Raw genomic sequence first — 20334 nt, 5'->3', positions numbered from 1 at the left:
AAAGCAGACTTAAAAATGTAGTCCAGATGACACATGTGTTAACTGTCATGCTCCATCTCCGTGGCTCAGTGCAGCACAAGTGGCTATGTGGATAAAATAATAAAGCCACTTGACAATTTTTAAATTTTGCCAATGAGATCCCATACTTCAAACTTCTTTCAAAAGATCCTGTTGCGTTTTATCCTAACACCATCACGTTACTGCTGTGGGCCTCATGCAGATATCTAAAAGCACATGAAAAAGTGGGGCCGAGCGTCCCTGCTGTGTAGGTCCTTCAGCAACTTGAGAGATTAGGTATAGTTAGTGTAAACTAACAAAACTCTTCACATTCTTGCCTGAGCAGTTTATAATCAAGAATGAAGCTAAAATTGTTGAGCACTGCCTGTCAGGCCTGTGCTCCGCGGTTTAAGACTCACTGTGTAACTACACCATCTGGACAGAATCATACCATTAACGACGTAATCAGACCTTCAAAAGCCTAAACCTAGTTGATGTCGACTGTCAGTCTGATGGTTGGGATCAGGCCACGTTTGGAAACGGGTAACAGAAGTAGAACAGCAGCATCGTGAGGATTCCCACAGAAAGTAGGCTGACCTGCAGCACGTCTGGTTTCCAGGCGAGCCTTACTCAGAATTCCACCCAGAGGTGCTTGTGTCAAAGCAATGACTTGCCAAAAGCTAGGCACCCTGCCTTCCAGACCAAGCATTAACTTCCTTTTTCACACAGTAAAGCTGATAAAACAGAAATATTGCACTAGCAAGAATCAATTAATAAAACTAATATGAAAAAGTAAAAACTATCACAAATTGATTGCATTGCCTGTGGCAAGAGGAAAAACTCCCACTTTTGGTAGGCTTCAGAAATATCCTATGCTTGCTGTAAAATTTTGAAGGTAGTAAGGGTTTATTGAAGGCATATGGAGCCTTTGTTTCAAACCTTTTCACAGTCTTTAAAAGCCACAATCATTCTCAAGTTGGAATTTTGTATAAACACTCACATACGGAAGAAAAAAGTCCAACATATTGGAAGCTGAAAATGGAAGTCAATATGCTTGTTTCAGAAATTAACGTAAGTCCAGGCATCCTGTCTCTCAGTAGTATTTTCCATTAGTCAAAGAATAAGCCTACAGGTTGAGTGATCCTAACCCATTAAGCCTGTCCTTATTCTTCCAAAGAATCATTTGTGTTTAGATATTGGCTACCATGTCAGGCCACAGATCAGGAAAATAAATTTCGCTTTCCACAGTGAAAAGTACACAGCATAAGAAAATACTTAAAGCATACATAAAAGCCTTAAAATGACTCAGAGGCCAGGGAGGAGTGAGGATAAGACTATGACTTCTCTCTGAGGCGTTGCCAGCCTTTGATTTTTTTAATTTCAAGTGAACTTTCTCTTGCAGCTCATCTCCACAACAAGAGTCCTAAACAGGATAAACACAGAATGACAGAACTGGAAAGAATCATTCAAGTCCCCTCTGGATGACTGATCCATTTAGTAGGTTTTAGCAGTCTGTAGAAGGTCATGAAACTTACTAGGTAGAAAGCTGCCCCTCAGGCACCCGAGATACACAACCTCTGTTTCATATCTACTAGAATCTCAATTTTTCTGATACCTGACAGGCATAACTCCAGTGGCAATGTAATTTGTGTTCAAATGTATCCTCAGGGGGATACCGAAACTTCTGATTTTTGGCATTTAGAGATTCTCCATGATTTTTGTCACAATTTAGGAACTACTAGCAATATTGCATCAGATATTGACCTCTCCCTAGTGATTTCTTCCCGAATTATTTGTTTACATACAAAATAAAAGTGATCAGAATTTAAAAACAACAAAAAAGACTAAGCTACAGAGGTAGGAAAGAAGAGGAGAAAGCAATAATCTGCCGAAGAACTGATCTGTGCAGGAAGGCAGACTCCATCTAAGTGAAGACTCAAGCTTTTTTTTTTGAGTCTTGCTCCTTTGTCCCAGCTAGAGTGCGTAGCATCATCATCGCTCACTGAAACCTCAAACTCCTGGGCTCAAGTGAGCCTCCTGCCTGAGCCCCCTGAATATCAGGGACTACAGGCAAGTGCCACCACACCTGGCTAATTTTCCTACTGTTGGTAGAGATGGGGTCTGATTCTCGCTTAGGCTGGTCTCGAACTCCTGGCCTCAAGCAATTGTCCTACCTCGGCCTCCCAAGTGCTGGGATTACAGGCAGGAGACATCGCACTTGGCTAACCACCCAGAATATTCTAACAAAAACCCTGTGTCTCCCGTTTCAGTTCAAATACATGAAATAAATGTAGTTAGGAAAAAAGGGAAAAGGATTCATGCCTGCACCAGACCTTCATTGAGTTTTCTAAGGGGGCACAAGTGTAGTGGCTTGAAGCGCCTCCTCTGGTCACAGACCTGGCTCTGCCTGAGACTTCTTTGCTGTAGGACCATAAACATGTTCCTTATCTCGGAAGCTCATCTTCAGTGTCTTCTATGAAACGGGGAAAATCTACTCCACAGGCTGGACTGTGGAGAGGTACTGAGTGTATGCATATTATATTATCAATATAGTTATTTTACATAAAAATGTGTGTTTATTATAAATAGGTGTGAATAAAATGAGTACATCTAAATATCTATACACATCTGTCTACCTTAGCACATAGTAATAAGCATTCAAATAATGGTAGCTGATATTTTTATCAATGATAGTCTGAAGATGACCAAAAAAGGAGCACAGAGGAGACAGTTAAATAAACTCAAAGATTTTAATGACGTGCAAGGTTTTACTTAAAGAGCCCATTATGGCACAAAGTGCTCGGACACAAAGCTGCCTTTCTGAACTGAGGCAAACCTGGACACCCCTCCATGCTTGGGGCTTGGAGGGGAAACACCTGTTGATATTTAGCAGGGACGGAAGGCGAACAGCCACATAAATGGTACCTGGCTCCACCTTCTACGACCCAAGTTTCAGAGGCAGCTGCATTTTACCCTAGTCCCTGTGGGGGACCAGGAGGACTGGGACAGGCCACGACGTGACCCTGAGAGGAAGGATTTATTGCGGGGGTCAACAGACTGTTTCTGGATTGAACTCACTGTCTCTCTCGTGGCTCACGAACCCCACCCCCAAATCGGCAAGGCCCTATAGACCATTCTGTTCTACCCAACCTCGAACGGGGGGGGAGGGGTCTCAGTAAAGGGGATGGGGCTGAGGAGGGAACAGGAAGGCGGACTGAAACCTCTGCTTTGCCTGACTTCCAGTTACTGCTCATGGACGTCAGAAATCCTCCCATGTCTGCCATTTGATATCCTAACTGTAAACAGATGACACTAGTTAATGTGACTCACCTAAGTCATACATGATTAATGTGGAGAAATTAAGGAGACTGAGAAGCAAAACTTGGCTTCCAGTTTAAATAATGGCAAGAGCGTGACACTGAGCAGGGTGCTCATAGACCACGGGGAGCACAGACAAACAGAGGAGGGGCCACTGATTATTGCAGACCTGAGAGCACTCCTAGCTGTCCTGTAAGACACAGGTGACAGACAAGGGCCCCACCAAGCAAGCCTGCAGGAAACCTCAGACAGACTAAGCCACGCCAGGCTTAATTTCAAAGAATTCCCTCGGGGGAGTCCTGAAACTGCAGGGGCTCTTGGGCTTCTGGGACTTGTTCCTGGAAAAGAGGACTTTCACGATTTGGTCTCGGTTGAAAGCGGGATCCTTTGTTTTGCCTCCGGAGGCAACCAATGTTTCTGTCTGCAACATGCCTACCAGATCATGGAAATGAAGTCAGAAATACCTCGAAGGACCCTCAGAGTTTCCCAAGGCCACCAACGGCAGCGTAACTAAATAACACATGAAGCATTTTATACACAACTCGGATGTGCTAAGATGATATTATTATTTTTTGGGGGAATAAACCAGGGGTTTTATCTCCAGAACTATACCTTTGAAGTGAGTTATTCTGCTCTCAAGATAACTTACTGAGAGAGAACAATTTGAAGGTTTTGACTTTAAGAAACGTAGTGCTCATTAATGATGATGAAGTGAGCAAAGAAACACGCCCTCTCCTTCTGTCTGCAGATGCTGGAATGGATGCGGCCCCCTGCTGGCCGCTCTGGAGCAGCAGCCCTTTGCTAGCAAGAACTGAAGTTCTGCTGAACTGCAGTGACCCTGCCCCGCGGATAGATAAAAGACTCTAAGGTCTGTAATTTCTATTTTAATGGTTTTAACATATAAAGTTAGATATATATAAACCAGAAAAACGTGAGTGAAAGCAGAATGAAAAATACCTGGGCGGTGGCTTCATGCAACAACAGTAAAAAAACATTTTCCTTCAGCTCTATATGTTCCTTCCAAAGCTAACATCACGGACACTTACCTCATTCTGAACCTTGCCAGGATTTTACGGAAAAAACCCGGGCTCTGGGTCGGGCGTGATGTTGTTGAGCGAAGCGGGCTGGGAGAGGCAGGAGGGCTGTGGTTTGGTTGCTCCCCATGCTGACCATGGAAAGTGGCGTTGGGATCAAGGCTGCTAGGGACATGGGCTCCTGAGGTGGCCACAGTGGTGGGAATCTTCCCAGAAGGAGCTGGAGATCTTGGATTTGGAACAGTGATGCAGAGATCAGAAAATCAGAGACTCTTACAAACATGACATATAAAAACCGACAATCACAATATGCCTTTTACACACAGTGGAGAAAATCCCGTATAATCAATCCAGATCCAAGGGGTATTTCACAGAACTTATGAGTAATAGGTATGTTAAGTGGGAAAGGGCAGCAAAAGAAGAGTGTACAATAACACAAGGTTCCTAGAGTTTAAGGGAATACTACGCATATATTTTTAAGGACAAGGTTAATGAAGGGAAATTCCAGCACAGACAATGGCTAACTGAAGCTTTCCCCCTTTGCTTCCCTCTCAAATTTATTACACACAGGGAACTGTGCCAATATGAAAGAAATAAAGGACACGCAGGCATACTTGATGAACAGGCAACTAAAACGTTTTGGAAGCACACAAATGGTGTAAATACAAAATTCCACATGCTTAAAGCAACATAGGCAGGGCAGGGACATCTTACAACTTTTGTAGTATGCAAAGGCACAAAGACACACACAGGTGACCAAGGACACCATGAGACAGGATGTGATTAAAGTAAGATCACAATGGGGAAGGACACTTTGTGGACAACTGTAAGGAAATCTTAGACTATATAAGGCCCAGCACAAGATTAAGCAGCAGTGGGCACATGTTAGTCTCACAAGGAATGTGCAGTTTTTCTTACATAGCCTTGAAGTTACCTCCTTCACTGCCTATTGGAGGGGACAGCATATTGGGGTTCCCAGAGGTTGACATGGACATCAACATCCAGTGTCTCAGCCAACAGGTAGCAGATGTGGTATAAACTGAGGCAGGGCTAGCTGCATTTCTTTAGGCTGGGAGGGGTTTGGGTTCAGGCAGAGGCAGAAACAACAGTTCGATGGAGCTGTGACCACAGAGCAACCTGCTGTGAAACGCACATACCTGCCTCCCCAAACCACCTCATGTTTTTCAAAGAATAAAACTCTCCTAAACTTGTTTTGCAGATTCATGAGCAATTGGTAACCAGTAGCTGCTTTTTCCCAAACAGTCATCTAAAAAGTTTCTTACTTTGAACAAAAGAAAACAGCAGCTGACATGACTATTTGTTTATGGGAGAGGGATGATGTCCTCCAAGCTACGCATAAAGTGAAGCCTATTCTAAGAGATGTCCCAGTTCAAGACTAAGTGGCAAAGTGAACATATAACATGAGCATACTGTGCTCTCAAACTGTTTCCAAAACACAGAGACATGTTTTAAATGAACTATTAAACTAAGATTAGGGGGACAGAAACTTGTCATTATATACCAGAGTATCCTATGTTGTTTTTAACTAGATACTTTGAAATCTTCTTACCTAAAGGACATTTACAAAGAATCCTTTATGAAGAGTCCTTTACCCTTTATAAAGAATTCTCAAAATCCCTAAAGGGTCAGCAGAGCTTTTATTAAAAAAAAAAAAAAAAACTTTTTGAAAAAATTGAACTGTTTAGAGACACAGAAAGAGTGACGGTGGCTGGGAGTCTGCAATTCCACCTGGCACAGACACCTACTGGACACAACTACCCACAGGAGTGTCACCAGGACAACAATATTCCTCAATTCCAGCTCAGCCATCATGTCCTTGGAATTCCAAAGGTGTAGTTTCTTTCATTTAAGGATAAGCAGACATTTAGAATTCTGATATTATTCTTCCAGTGTCTTTCTCCCGAAATCCTTTTGAAGGACCGACACTTGGAGGGGACCAGGTTCTTCCTTTCCCTCACTTCCCATATCCAGACCAACCATGACATCTGGTTGGTGTCAGTTTCCCGCCAGCCTTTCAGCTGGCCCGTCCTCTCCACTTCTACTGCCAAGGTCTCAGTGCAGAGCCTCAGGCCTCATCTTCACTGGGCTTCTGCCTCTACCCCCACCTCCAACCTATCTGCTCAACTACCCAGAACTTCCTGAAAATTTAACTGGACCTTGTTGCTCATCTGCTCACCACCATTCTACAGCATGCTGAGTCTTCAGGATGAAGTTCAGACTCCTCTGCCTGACATGCAAGTCACAGGACCCCTGCCATCTCTCCAGGCTTTGCCTTCCATCATTTTTCCTGGAACTTGACCTGCTGGCCCTCCTGATGATGTGCAGTGCCTTGGTAAAGCACCAGGTCAGAAAACACTTGCAGGACCTATGTTGCCCTGTGCCTAAAGGGCTGGCATCTTTCCATTCACTCTTCCAAGTTCAACCAGAGGTCATCTCCTCCATCAAGGCTTCCCACATGCACCACCCCCCAAAAGAGAGTGAAATCACTTGTTGCTGTGAATTTAGGTCACGCACACCACATTGTATTGTAGTGACGCTTCCTTCCTGGAGCTCCCTCAGAGCACAGCTATCATCTTGTCACTGTGCCCCTAGTGTCAGCAGAAAGCCTGCCAAAGCAGGTGCTCAGAAAATGTCCTGGTAACAGAGCAGATTAATCAACTAGCCGGTGGGATTCTGGTCGTCCCAGGCCTGGACGTTTTTAGTTGCATGACCTAACAGATGCCCTCTTTTATTTAAGCCTGTTTGGACTGGATTTTCTGCCGCCTGCAACAGAGAATCAACAATTCTCTTTATGTTCAATGTGTTTACTTGAAAACAAGTACTACCACTTGACACTGACCTCCTCAGTTTGGTCCTTAGTTTACTGATGATATCGGAGCCTCCACTTGTGCTTTTCACCAACGATTTCCCTCGAACGGGAAGGCTCCTGATGGCAGGGCGATCATTACACATTGCGGTTCGGTGTTCCTGTGCCTGCAGAGTGAAACCGTGCCAACTTGCTGGGGGTCGAGAGTTGGGTTGAGATGCGGTGGTCACAGAGTCATTATTTGTTTCTGCAGCAGCTGGTGGTGCTGGATTAGAATCCATGCTGCAGAGGTCAGAAAATTAGAGACTCTTACAAACACAGCATATGAAAATTCACAATCACAACATACCGTTTACGCGCAGTGGAGAAAATCAGGTATAATCAATACAGATCCAACTGGCATTTCACAGAACTTAGGAGTAATAGGTAAGATAAGTGGGAAAGGGTAGTAAAAGAATAGTATATAATGAGACAAAGCCTCCTAGAGTTTCAGGTAATAGTATATATATATTTTTAAGGACAACGTTAATGCTGGGAAATTGTAGGACAGAGACTGGCTAACTCTAGCTTTTCCCCTTTGCTTCCCCCTCAAATTGCTTACACACAGGGAACCATGCCGACAGGACAGAAACGAAGGATACGCAGCCATACTTGATGAATAGGCAACTAAAAAGTTTTTGAAGCACACAAATGGTATGAATATAAAATTCCACGCGCTGAAAGCAAGTAGCAGAAGGGCAGGAACTTCTTACAGCCTTTGTTTGTGTGAGAGGGATGATGTCCTCCAAGCTGTGCATAAAATCATGCTTATTCTAAGAGATGACTCAGTTCAAGTCTAAGTGGTAAAGTGAATATATGACATCAGCATAATGTGCTCTCAACATTTTCCCAAAACACACTGACCTCGTTTAAATGAACTCTTATAATAAGGTTATGGGTATAGAAGCTAGCCGTAATTTCACACTGTATCCTCTGTTGTTTTAACAATATAGTTTAGAATCTTCCTACACAAAGGAAATTTACAAAGAATCCTTTATAAAGCACAGTCAAAATCTCTACAGGGTGAACAGAGCCTTTTTTTTTTTTTTTTTTTTAAACCAAAAAACTTGTTAGAAAAAATTGAACTGTTTAGAGACACAGAAAGAGTGACAGTGGCTAGAAGTCTGCAGTTCCACCTGGCACAGACACCTACTGGACACAACTACCCACAGGAGTCTCACCAGGACAACAATATTCCTCAATTCCAGCTCAGCCATCATGTCCTTGGAATTCCAAAGGTGTAGTTTCTTTCATTTAAGGATAAGCAGACATTTAGAATTCTGATATTATTCTTCCAGTGTCTTTCTCCCGAAATCCTTTTGAAGGACCGACACTTGGAGGGGACCAGGTTCTTCCTTTCCCTCACTTCCCATATCCAGGCCAACCATGACATCTGGTTGGTGTCAGTTTCCCGCCAGCCTTTCAGCTGGCCCGTCCTCTCCACTTCTACTGCCAGGGTCTCAGTGCAGAGCCTCAGGCCTCATCTTCACTGGGCTCCCTCCCTCGGCCCTCCATATCCAGTCTATCCAACTCAATTGCCGAGAACTTCCTAAAAAATCAACTGGAGTTTGTCACTCATCTGCTCACAACCTTCGAGGGCATGTTGAGTCTTCAGGATCAAGTTTAGACTTCTCACCTTGGCGTGCAAGTCACACATCTTTGGGCCCCTGCAGTCTAATCTCTGCCTTCCATCATGCTCCTGAAACTTGACTTTCTGGCTCTCCTGGTGATGGGCAGTCCCTTGGTAAAGCACCAGGTCAGAAAACACTTGCTGAGGCTATTCTCTATGCCTGAAGGGCTGGCATCTTTCAACTCTTCGAAATTCATCCAGAGGTGATTTCCTCCATGAAGTCTTCCCTGATCCACCCTCCCAGTGAGAGTAAAATCACTTCTTGCTGTGATTTTAGTTCACGCATGCCACATTGTCTTCTTGTAGGGACACTTCCTTACTGGAGCTCCCTGTGAAAGCACAGCTATAGTCTTGTCAATGTGCCACCAGTGTCAGTGGGAAGCCTGACAAAGTAGGTGGTCAGTAAATGTTCTGATAGGACAGATCAACTAATAATGTAGCCACAGGGATTTCGATAACCCCAACATAAGAGAGACATGCCTTTGAAATAAATTACTCAAGAAGAGCTGCTTGGCCTTGCATTTCTGTTTGAGAATTCTGCCCTCTGCCTTGGAGAATGGCTCCAGAGAGTCAGAGAAGGACTGGAAACAAACACCTTCAGTTTCCTTTGATTGCCACTCAGTATCACTTCTTTTCCTGTGCCAACAATACTTAAATATTGCTGTAGGGAAAGCAACTCTAGGACCCCGGGCGGCAGAAGAAGTTGACTCCACCCAAGACTTTTCCCAGTGACCTGGGCCAGCAACAGGCTCAGAGATACCCAGAGCCAGCTCACACAGACCATGGAGACAACCCCAGGCTTCGGTTCTAGCAGAGCCACGTGTAGGAAGACGTCAGGTGTAAACAGGCAGAGATCAGCTGTGGAACGACCACAGAGGAGGCAAAACTGGAAGACAAACTCTGACTCTAGGCCTGGACTTTTTTAGTTGTATGCCCTAACTGATGCCCTTTTTTATTTTAGCCTGTTTGCATTGGGGTTTTCTGCCACCTGAAACAGAGAGTCCTAAGTGATTCAAGTCAGTGAAGAAATGCTGGGTTGTTCTCAGTACATGCACACGGACTCACGTATCCAAGAGTACACATAGTTTTAAGGTACAAACAAATACGACTGTCTTCCATGCTCTACTATCTCTCAGGGCAGGTCAGGGGTCAAAAGAATTTATCCCCCTGCCCAGCTACTGACACTTTTTGCCAAAATAAGAAGCTTGGGTCAACGGATGCACCAAATAAAACAGGGGAGGAAGGGGAGGCACGAGTGGTTTAGCTTCTTCCCTGTGAATACAAATGGTCCAAAGGCTCTGGAGAAAGAAAGGATTTTAGGCACCCACAGACCAAGGGGCTGCTCCGGCTGTTCCCATGCAGCACACTGCCAATGGCCAGATGGTGCAGGGAGACCTGGGAGGCACACAAGCATGGCAAGGAGGGGATGGACAGATGTCCCGCAGTGAAAAACTGATCCTCATCAAAGAGACCTTTCTAAGTAGGAAATGTAAGTCAGTATTTTGATTATAAATTATTAAATTTTTTGACATGCTAATTTTAAAGCCAAATATTACTTAAGAAATTTTATTCATGTTTCATCACAAGTTCTACATAGGAATTAGCAAAACAATTTGTTTTTCCGACTTCTACAGTAGGCCTACCACCTTGACGCAGGAAACAGTAAATGCAGCAAATATCCACTGAATTTTAAGTCTGTACAATCAAACTCACAAAAATTCTAATTATGACAGACAGCCCCAATATCACGATGGGCTCCATATTCTACAAGTTCATCAAGCTGGTTGTTATGAAAGTTTGAACAATGTTTTTCCCCCGATATGATGGTTCTATTGCACAGTCTAGATAAGCAATCTACATAAGCAAAACAGTAGCTGTATTACATGTAAATCTTAAAGAAATAGCAATGTATTTCTTAAAATTCAAGTTGCATGAAGTTGAGTTCCTATTAATCTTCTTAATTGTTTTGTATTGAGCAGTGATTATCTTTCTTAAAATTCTGATTGACTTAAAGTTACAAAAGGACAGGCACTGATGATTTGTTAGCTAGAACATCTAGCCCGTATCAGTCCATTCTGATACAAAATGTTTTGGCTGCCGATTGAAAGCATACTCAGTGATTGGGCAAAAGCAGACTTAAAAATGTAGTCCAGATGACACATGTGTTAACTGTCGTCAGCCCTCCTCTGCTCCATCTCCGTGGCTCAGTGCAGCACAAGTGGCTATGTGGATAAAATAATAAAACCACTTGACAATTTTAAAATTTTGCCAATGAGATCCCATACTTCAAACTTCTTTCAAAAGATCCTGTTGCGTTTTATCCTAACACCATCACGTTACTGCTGTGGGCCTCATGCAGATATCTAAAAGCACATGAAAAAGTGGGGCCGAGCGTCCCTGCTGTGTAGGTCCTTCAGCAACTTGAGAGATTAGGTATAGTTACTGTAAACTAACAAAACTCTTCACATTCTTGCCTGAGCAGTTTATAATCAAGAATGAAGCTAAAATTTGTTGAGCACTGTCTGTCAGGCCTGTGCTCCGCGGTTTAAGACTCACTGTGTAACTACACCATCTGGACAGAATCATACCATTAATGACGTAATCAGACCTTCAAAAGCCTAAACCTAGTTGATGTCGACTGTCAGTCTGATGGTTGGGATCAGGCCATGTTTGGAAACGGCAACAGAAGTAGAACAGCAGCATCGTGAGGATTCCCACAGAAAGTAGGCTGACCTGCAGCACGTCTGGTTTCAAGACGAGCCTTACTCAGAATTCCACCCAGAGGTGCTTGTGTCAAAGCAATGACTTGCCAAAAGCTAGGCACCCTGGCCCCCAGACCAAGGATTAGTTGTATTTTTCCCTCACTAAGGGCTCAGTTAAAGCACATAGAACCTTTGGTTCAAACCTTTGCACAGTTTTTATCAGCTGTGATAGAATTCTGTATAAACACTCACATATAAAAAAGTCCAACATATTGAAGGCTGAAAAATGGAAATTAATGTGCTTCTTTCAGAAACTAACATAGGTCCCGACATCCTGTAGCTCACTAGTATTTTCAATTAGTGACGAGGTAAGATGTATAGATCAAAGAGAAGAAGAGAAAGCAATCATCTGCCTGAGAAGTATTCTGTTCAGAGAAGGTGTCATGCATCCAATTGAAGACTCAAGCATCATTTTTTCAGAGACAGGGTCTTGCTCTGTTGCTCCAGCTAGGATGCTGTGGCATCATCATAGCTCACTGCAACCTCAAACTCCAGGGCTTAAGTGATCATCTCGCCTCAGCCTCTGTAGTGGCTGGGACTATAGGCCTGCACTGCTACGCCCAGCTAATTGTTGTAGTTTCGGTAGAGATGGAGTTTAGCTCCTTCTCAGGCTGGTCTTCAACTCCTGACCTCAAGCAATCCTCCAGCCTTGGCCTTCCAAGTGCCAGATTTACACGTGTGAGCCACCACACACAGCTACGAGCATTATTTTTAAGGGTCAAACACTTGTCACACTGACTGCCTTTTCTGAAGGTAAAAATATGACCACCAGTAGTTCAGCCCTCAAATTCAATTATTTTCCACAGTCTTTCAATTCATTTTTCAGATAGAAATAAAGGAAAATCCAGACATTATTACAGCTGTGGGCACTGTCTTATCAGTTTTGGCGCTGAGGCTCTGTTCAGCTAAAGATGAAGACCATACTTTCAAAAGCACAGTATTTCGATCATTCACGGTAAGGGAAACAAGGAGGCCCAGGTCAGGACCTGGAGGCATCAGCTTCAATAAGGAAGGTGTCTGCAGGGGGAACACAGACAGGAAATGACTCCAAAGAAATTAAAGAAGCCTTAAAAACTATTTAAAACTGAACACTCCCTCTCTTGACCTTGTTCTCTATGTCTCCCGGAGGTGTGGCTCCTGCCTCAGGTCCTCATCCTGCTCCCCCACCAACTCCCAGCCTTTGCTCAAGTTATTAATGTGCACGAAACAATCTCTATTTCCCTATTGGCTGTTCTACAATGAAACCATGGCTTACTTGCTATCTGCCTCCTCTAGGAAACCTCCCTGGTTTAACTCGATCCTTTTAATCATCATATACAGCCAGCCAGCCAGGAGGATGGTACCCAAGACAAGAATTTGGAATCCTAGTGTCTTGCTAAAAATTACCACTCAAATTTACCTTACCTTCAGAGAATACTTACTGTTATTATCTGAATTTTGATTTAAAAAGTAAGAAATGGAAATTCTTCCATTTCTCTTCTGAAAAAACAAATTTTCTTGAGAACAGGTAAAATTTTATACCTTTTTGACATTCTGAATCACTGAGTATCTATCATCTGTAGTTCTCTCACTGCAAACGTACCTATGCTGTCTTCCCACTCGCGTCCCACCAGGTCCCGTGTTATTCTATAAAAAAAAAAAAGGGGGCATTTTTGTCTTAAACTATTTGGGAAGTACAGTACAAGGGGGAAAAAAAGAACTCATCTACAGAAACAGGAGTACTCAGTCTTTAAACTATGCTAAAACATCCACAGTAATGGCCAAAAGATCAGAAAACGGAACAAGGACAGCAACCTCTACCCTCTCTTCTGGTAGAAAAGAACATGAAAAACAGCTAACGTAGGGCGACTATGATAACGGTTTATAATAATCAGTAAAGTAATAATGCACAGACTACTAAAAGCAAAGTTGTCGAGGTCACTGCTCAGCCTAACCCTAGCGAGAGAAAGACTGCTGCTTGAACTGGAATCATTAGCACGCAGCTAAGAGAAAATGAGAAAACCAACAAACCACAACACACACCCAAAGGGTTTCTTAGGAAACTAAAGTTCTCGTAACACACAGACTTCTCAGAAACAGTTCATTTGGAGAGATGTGGAATCACAGTGTTAAAAAATGACACCCACATACTCAGGCAAAAGGATTTTTCTCACTGCTGGAAAAAGTCACAAAAGCTTATGTATCTATGTTCTTCTTTTCAGGCTTTTTCAAATAATTTAAAATGTTCCATTTACTTATTAAGGCTTATTATTTTGAAGTTCCAATAATGGCTTATAATGGTCATAGGAGTTAGATTTGGTATTTGCAGGTAAATTTTAAAAATGATATATCAAATTCATTATACACATCTAAACAATAAAAACTAAGAAACTACTAGTTTACATAAGCTGATCAGTTACATAAAGGGTATTTCAGCTCTTCCTCTCTGGTTACTCTTACCTCAACAGATTTTTGCAGTAAAAAGTTATAGGTGGCACTGATTTCATTGGGTCGTTGATGTTTCAGGGACTCCTCAATGTCTTGTTCTTGGTAGCCCATCTGCCGTAGCGTCTCTAAAAGAGAAGGGTAAAATACAGTTTATGTGTTTTGTTTGGGTAAGAAATCATTCTGTTACAGGGTACAACGATTTTCTTTATAAGATCTAAAAGATCACACATTTTCTTACACAAATGAGCACTGGATTCTGAGTTACTGGGTGCTGCTGTAGATTTAGTTAAGTTTCTAAATATGACAGAACAGATAAGCTGATTCATTATATAACTTGGGCTTAACGTTCCATTATTCACATTTTAGGCACACGCATGGATCAGGAGAGAAATCTGTTACTTATGCAAGCACAGGCACACGCAAGCACGTACCACAGAGTACTTACCAATGCATTTTTCATCATTCATGTTCCTCTTGACCTCCCTGTACGGCACCAGTGGCTCCCTGTGTCCCATGTTGAGCCACTTGTCCTCCATAATTTTCTGAAAAGGTGAACTGTTCATTAGCAGCATAAAATAAAATAGTCCGATAATCGCAATATTTAGGAAACTTTATTTTCAACATTTCACTGACTGTAGTCCAAAGGGTAACTTAAATTTTTCTCAATGTCTCAACTCCTGCTTCAAATGTCCCAGGCAAATAAATATTCAGTATGCCCCACAAGCCAAGCTAAGTTCTAAAAATACTCTAAAAACTCTCCAAAGTTGTTACTTATTTCCACTTCTGTGATTACCTGGACAGAGCTTCTTGCAAGTGGGTTTATCACCAGTAAACCCCTCAGTAGTTTTTGGCACTGTCTGGAGACACAGGAGGGGATGTCATACTTGCCTCCTTTTATTTGTCTCATTACCTCCTGTGGGCAGGGAGAGAGGAAAGAAAACTAGTGAGTCAACTTTTAGGTTAAAAAACAACAGAAAACCCACGGAAACCCCTAAACTGATAGAACATTAAAAATATAAACCCATATAATTTTATAAAACTGCTTCTAGTTTTGTGTACTACGTGGATGCAACAACCGCTTCCAATACCTTAAGATTGTCCCCTTTGAAAGGGAGGGTGCCGGTAACAAACATGTAAAGGAGGACTCCTAGACTCCAGACATCTGCAGAGGGGCCGTGGTATGGTTTTCTCCTCACAATTTCTGGCGCGACATAATACGGTGTCCCACAGTAGGTGGTCAGTGGAGTGCCCGGTGTAAACTGTGCACTGAGGCCAAAATCTGCCAGTTTTATTTCTCCCTTGGCACTTAGGAGGAGATTCTCTGGCTAGAGGGAAAACATCAACAGAAATAAAATTTAACCAAAATATAATTAGAACTATGCACGATTAGGCATTTCATAAAGCAGCTTTTTGTAATGATATAAACGTAATATCCCCTAATTAATGAAATGAGAAAACATTTCTTCTAGAAGTAAAAAACAGGAGACAAATTTGAACTCCTAATTTTATCACATTAACAATCACTACCAGACACGAAGTGCTAGAATAATCATCATTAATTCGTATACTAATTTAAGTATCAACTGCCCCAAGATAAAGAAAAGTTTTGACAGGTTTTTTTCATTTGTTTGTTTTGTAGAGACAGGGTCTCGTTCTGTCACTGGGGCTAGAGTGCAATGGTGCAATCACAGCTCACTGCACTGCAACCTCCTGGGCTCAAGCAACCTTCCTGCCTCAGCCTGCCGAGTAGCTGGGACTGCAGGCGTGTGCCACCATGCCTGGCTAATTTGTAATGTTATTTTTCTTATGAGATAGGTTTCACTATGTTGCCCAGGCTGGTGTTGAACTCTTGGCCTCAAACAGTCCTCTTGCCTGTGCCTCCCCAAGTGCTGGGATTATGGGCCACCATGCCTGACCCTTTGGAAGATTTTTTACATGAAAAATAATCAGGGGCTTTTAAAAAAAACTGGGCACTTGATGAAGTTGATAGTCACATTTTACAAAATTGCTACAAAGCTGTAAAATGGCTATCATTGGGGAAGGAAGACTCCCAAATCCCATTGAAGAGACAAATCACAGCCACTTCCATTTATTGCAACAAATATTTACTATGTAGCGACTACACAACAGATGTTATATTAGTGTCTGGACATATAATAAGCAAGACAGATAGGGCCCTGCCCTCAGGAGCTCACACTTCAGAAGGGGAGACGGAGAAAGACAAGCAGCTGCCCTGAGACCCTAGTGCTGTGTAACCGAGGAGGAACGGGGGCTGTCGGCCTGGACCTGAAAGGGAGGGGCTGCTTCCCAGAGGAGGCCATGTCGAAGCACAAGAAGGTGCAGCCGGTCATGATGCGTGTGTTGATGGGCGCTGTTTCAGGCAGAGTCCGAGAACACACAGGTGACAGAGACAGCGCGGGTTTCACTCAAGACACTGAAAGTGTGTGGGAGACAGAGTCAGGCAGAGATGGCTGGGGAGGATGGTCAGGGCCGAATCACAAAGGGCTGTACCCAACAGGTTTGGGTTTTCATCCTAAGGGCGATGGGAAGCCCCTGCAGAGTTGTTTAAGCAGAGAAATAACAATGTTACATGTGGTTTTAAAAGAGTCCATTCTGGGCGCAAGGTGGAAAACACACATGAGAAGAAGAGACAGGGAAAATTGGAAGCAGAGAACAGGCAGGAAACTAGAGTTACAATCAAGTATGAGGTGACAGCGTCTGGCCTGGGATAGTGTAACAGAGACAGGAAAGAGTGAGCGAGTGTAAGCAATAGTTAGACAACAGCAGGAAAAGGACCTGGTCACTGAGGGGATGGCAAACCAGAGGGACACCTCAGGAACATTAGTCACGAGAAGGAGAAGTGAAGGTTCAAGTTCAGGATGGAAGAGTTTAGGCTTTGAACTTGCTGTACCTGAGGTGCCTGAGGGACACTCTGGTGGAGAAAGACACCCCTTGGTCAGCTGGCCCCTGGAGCCTGGGAGAGCCCTGTGGCTGCAAGAAGGGATTTGGGGTCATTGACACACAGGTGGCCACCGCAGCTAATGGAGGAACACGAAGCCACTGAGGGTGGGCACGGAGAGGAATGAGCCAGTCAATGACAATCAGGTAAGGAGAGAGCAGGGGTGAGGAGCAAGCTAAGACTTAGAGTGTAGAAAATGTTTAGGGCAAAGACTGTGACTACGAAGAGAGGAAAAGGGTGTATCTGGAAGGGGACCTAAGGTGGAGAAGACTTTTGGTAAAAAGAAGCTATGCACTTGAGCATGTATAAACGCTGCTGGTGAGAAGCAAGCAGAGAGAGAGAGTGAATGACAAAATGGAGAGAAGGAGGCATCGGACAGCGCACAGCCCACGGAGGGAGAGAGGACCCGGAACACAGAGGCGGGGTCAGCAGAGGTGCCCGCTTTCCTGTAACATGAGGACAGGGAAGGATGCGTGCAGGTGCAGGTACTGATCCATACGAGGTTCTGCTGGAAGACTCAGGGAGTTTCTGCCTGGTGTCTCCATTTTCTCTGTGAAATAGGAAACCTCATCCTATGCCAGGGCGGAGGCTGTGAAAGAGTCTCAAATAGGCGCTGCTGTTAACAGGAGACAATGCTACCTGGAGAAGTAGAAAAGAATGCCAGGTGGCCCCGAGGACACTGTCCAGGCGTGACCACACACTTCCGGAGGAAGCACCACACACATCCCTTTGGCTGTGTGATGACTGTCTCTCCAGAGATCAACCACCAGCACCTTAACTGAAATGTAAAATGCTTCTCATAAACTTCACTTTTATTTATTTCGAATGCTCTACTAGAACTTGATTGAAAGGATCCAATTATCATGAGATTTATTTTTGTTTCATTATGTATAATAACAAAATCTAATCTACGCCTCACTTGTGTGATGAGAGAACTGAACACGTACAAATAGAGCACACACTTAGGACGCTGGTACGTACCTTCAGATCCCTGTGCGCCACAGACATCCTGTGGCAATACTCCACCGCCGAGACCACCTGAGTAAGGAGAGACGGAAGGGTCAGTTCGCACAGGTGCAGATGCATAATTAAGATGAAAGTAACTTCGTTAATGTTCACACATGCAAAACACTCAGTGAGCACCTCGATGTGTGGATTTCTAAAAGCAATTTCCTTATGCTTTGAACTTTTCAATCTGGAGAAATTCAGGCGTGAGGGCAAGAAGAGACAGGTGAGGATGTCGTTCCTGTTCTCTCCAGTTGTAACTGCAAGTGTCTTCGTGGACTCTTCCTGCTGACACTCCACTTGTTTTTGAGCCCAACACCAGGATGCAACCAACGGCCTGCATCTGGAGGACCAGACTGCCCCCAGGCCCAGGGCCAGATGGCTCCGGTGCAACCTTCCCATGACTGTGTAACCAACTCAAAACCCAACTATGGAAGTTAATAGACTGACTTCACTCTCTGAGGGTCAGGTTCCTCTTCCTTAAAATGGAGAAATGAATGTGGCATGTGAACTATGAAAAGTGCAATTTTGTGTGTGAACTATGAAAAGCACTGTTAATTAAACAATTGTTTTACTGAAATTTCACGTCTACTGCCAACTTTTTAGAAACAGTCTTCTTTTCTAACATTAAAGCTTTATGCTCATCATAGAAATTTTAGGAAACATAGAAAAATATATACAAATATATGCCCGTGTTACCATTAAAGGAGGACAGCATCTCTTGTTGTTTTGTATTTGCTTCTAGTCTTTTCTTTGGTATTTTGCATGTAAATTTATTAATATTAATTTTTTTATTTTTGAGACAGGGTCTTGCTAGGTTGGCTCAGGCTGGTTTCAAATTCCTGAGCTCAAGCAATCTTCCCACCTCAGCCTCCTGGCTAGCTGGGCTTATAGGTGTGTGCCACGTTCTTAAGCTATGAGCAGTGACTTCTAAAGAAGGTCGAGAACCTGGATATTGTCTAGGTTAAAATATGAGTGTTAGCCTAATTCACTTATAGTCATACATGAAAGAACAGAGGCACTAACATTACTAGCCCTCCAAGAAAGAGGTAAGCAAAAAAGATAGAGCCAGGAATCTATTCTTTTTCTCTGAAAAGAACAAGAGCTCAACCAAACGACTAAAATGGCGTAAGTAGTAACTGGGCTGGGAATGGTGAAGCAAAACCCACCTGCTCATGAATATGGAAAGAAGGGCCTATGATCCTTGTCATAAAGAGGAAAACTTTTTTTATTTAGTCAAAGAAATGATGACTTAAAAAGCTCCTGGAATGCATGGCAATTAGAAACAGAGAAAAGCAGAAGCACCAATATCACGGTTGTTTCTTCCAGGTCTAAGGGAGCTATCTTAGGCAAACAATGCAAGAAGGAGAAGGGATTACACTAATGCTAAGCACTGTAAATACAGCCATTAATTGTAAAAGCGCACGCACACTCACACACACCTCCCACATCTTCCCTGGTCCAACTAAACAAAGCCAAAACAACAAAAAACCCAGAGTAATTTCCTCAAGATTGAGTTGAGTAGAGGTCTAAGCCTTTCTGATGAACTGGATCCCACCAGGTGGCAGACGGGGCTGGGTAGAGATGGAAGAGAACCGAAGCTGTGGGGTTAAGCACCACACTGCTTCCTTGGAGAGGGTCTGGACACAGACATGCTCTTGCTGGCTGCCATTAGCCTTTCCTCACGGTCAATAAACCATATTCACAGAAATGTTTGCAAGTCACAGTCATCTGAGTAGGAGCGAAATTAAGTTAGTATAAGGCAAAAATATTGGCTAATTTATAAAAATGAAGAGTATAGTTATGAGAAGGGCCAGATTGGTTTTCTAGGAAACATCTGAGTTTCCTTTCATAGACCACAGTTCTAATCAAATATTAGAACTGGAAAGAAAGACAGAATTCATCAACTAGAATTTCCTCTTTTTATAGCTAGAAAAAACTGAGGATCAGAGAAGTTAAAAGACAGCGAAAGGTACTTTCAACTTTGACATTTAATAGATTTTAATTCAAAGTACCATTAGGATTTCTTAAGCTTTTAAATTTAAGCAACAACGGAAGTTAAGAAACTTGGAAATGAGTCCTTAACTGTAAACATCCAACTAAGCAAATCAAAGGAGGCACTGTTCAGAGAAAACTGGAAAATCAGCTAAAAATACCTTTCCAAATGCGAAACTTGAAGTCTCCTACCTATCACGACAAACTTATACGTGAAGAAAATACAACTGTAAAATTCTGCAAGAAACGAGGCCCTACTGCCATTTCAATGTGGACCTTGTCACTGGGGCAGACAGAGTTCATTTAAAAGCAGGAAAGCACTTGCTCCTTTCCTTCGTCTC

The 20334-nt window shown here is 43.1% G+C and overlaps 1 protein-coding gene across 1 annotated transcript in view; it reads right to left on the bottom strand.

Annotated features, from left to right (window-relative positions):
• Nucleotides 1-20334, bottom strand: part of LOC138385910 (MAP/microtubule affinity-regulating kinase 4-like) — a 94088-nt gene that overhangs the window by 15352 nt on the left and 58402 nt on the right. Inside the window, exons 9-15 of the mRNA XM_069472095.1 lie at nt 17975-18031; nt 15123-15359; nt 14828-14947; nt 14480-14576; nt 14047-14159; nt 13190-13233; nt 7210-7458 (exon numbers count right to left, since the gene is read on the bottom strand). Coding sequence (XP_069328196.1) covers nt 7210-7458; nt 13190-13233; nt 14047-14159; nt 14480-14576; nt 14828-14947; nt 15123-15359; nt 17975-18031 — 917 coding nt within the window. The remainder of the gene's footprint in view (nt 1-7209; nt 7459-13189; nt 13234-14046; nt 14160-14479; nt 14577-14827; nt 14948-15122; nt 15360-17974; nt 18032-20334) is intronic.

This window comes from Eulemur rufifrons, chromosome 7, assembly GCF_041146395.1.
Source record: "Eulemur rufifrons isolate Redbay chromosome 7, OSU_ERuf_1, whole genome shotgun sequence".
NCBI classification, from domain to species: Eukaryota; Metazoa; Chordata; class Mammalia; order Primates; family Lemuridae; genus Eulemur; species Eulemur rufifrons.
Note: the sequence above shows the minus strand (reverse complement) of the source record. Positions and strands in the feature narration are given on the sequence as shown.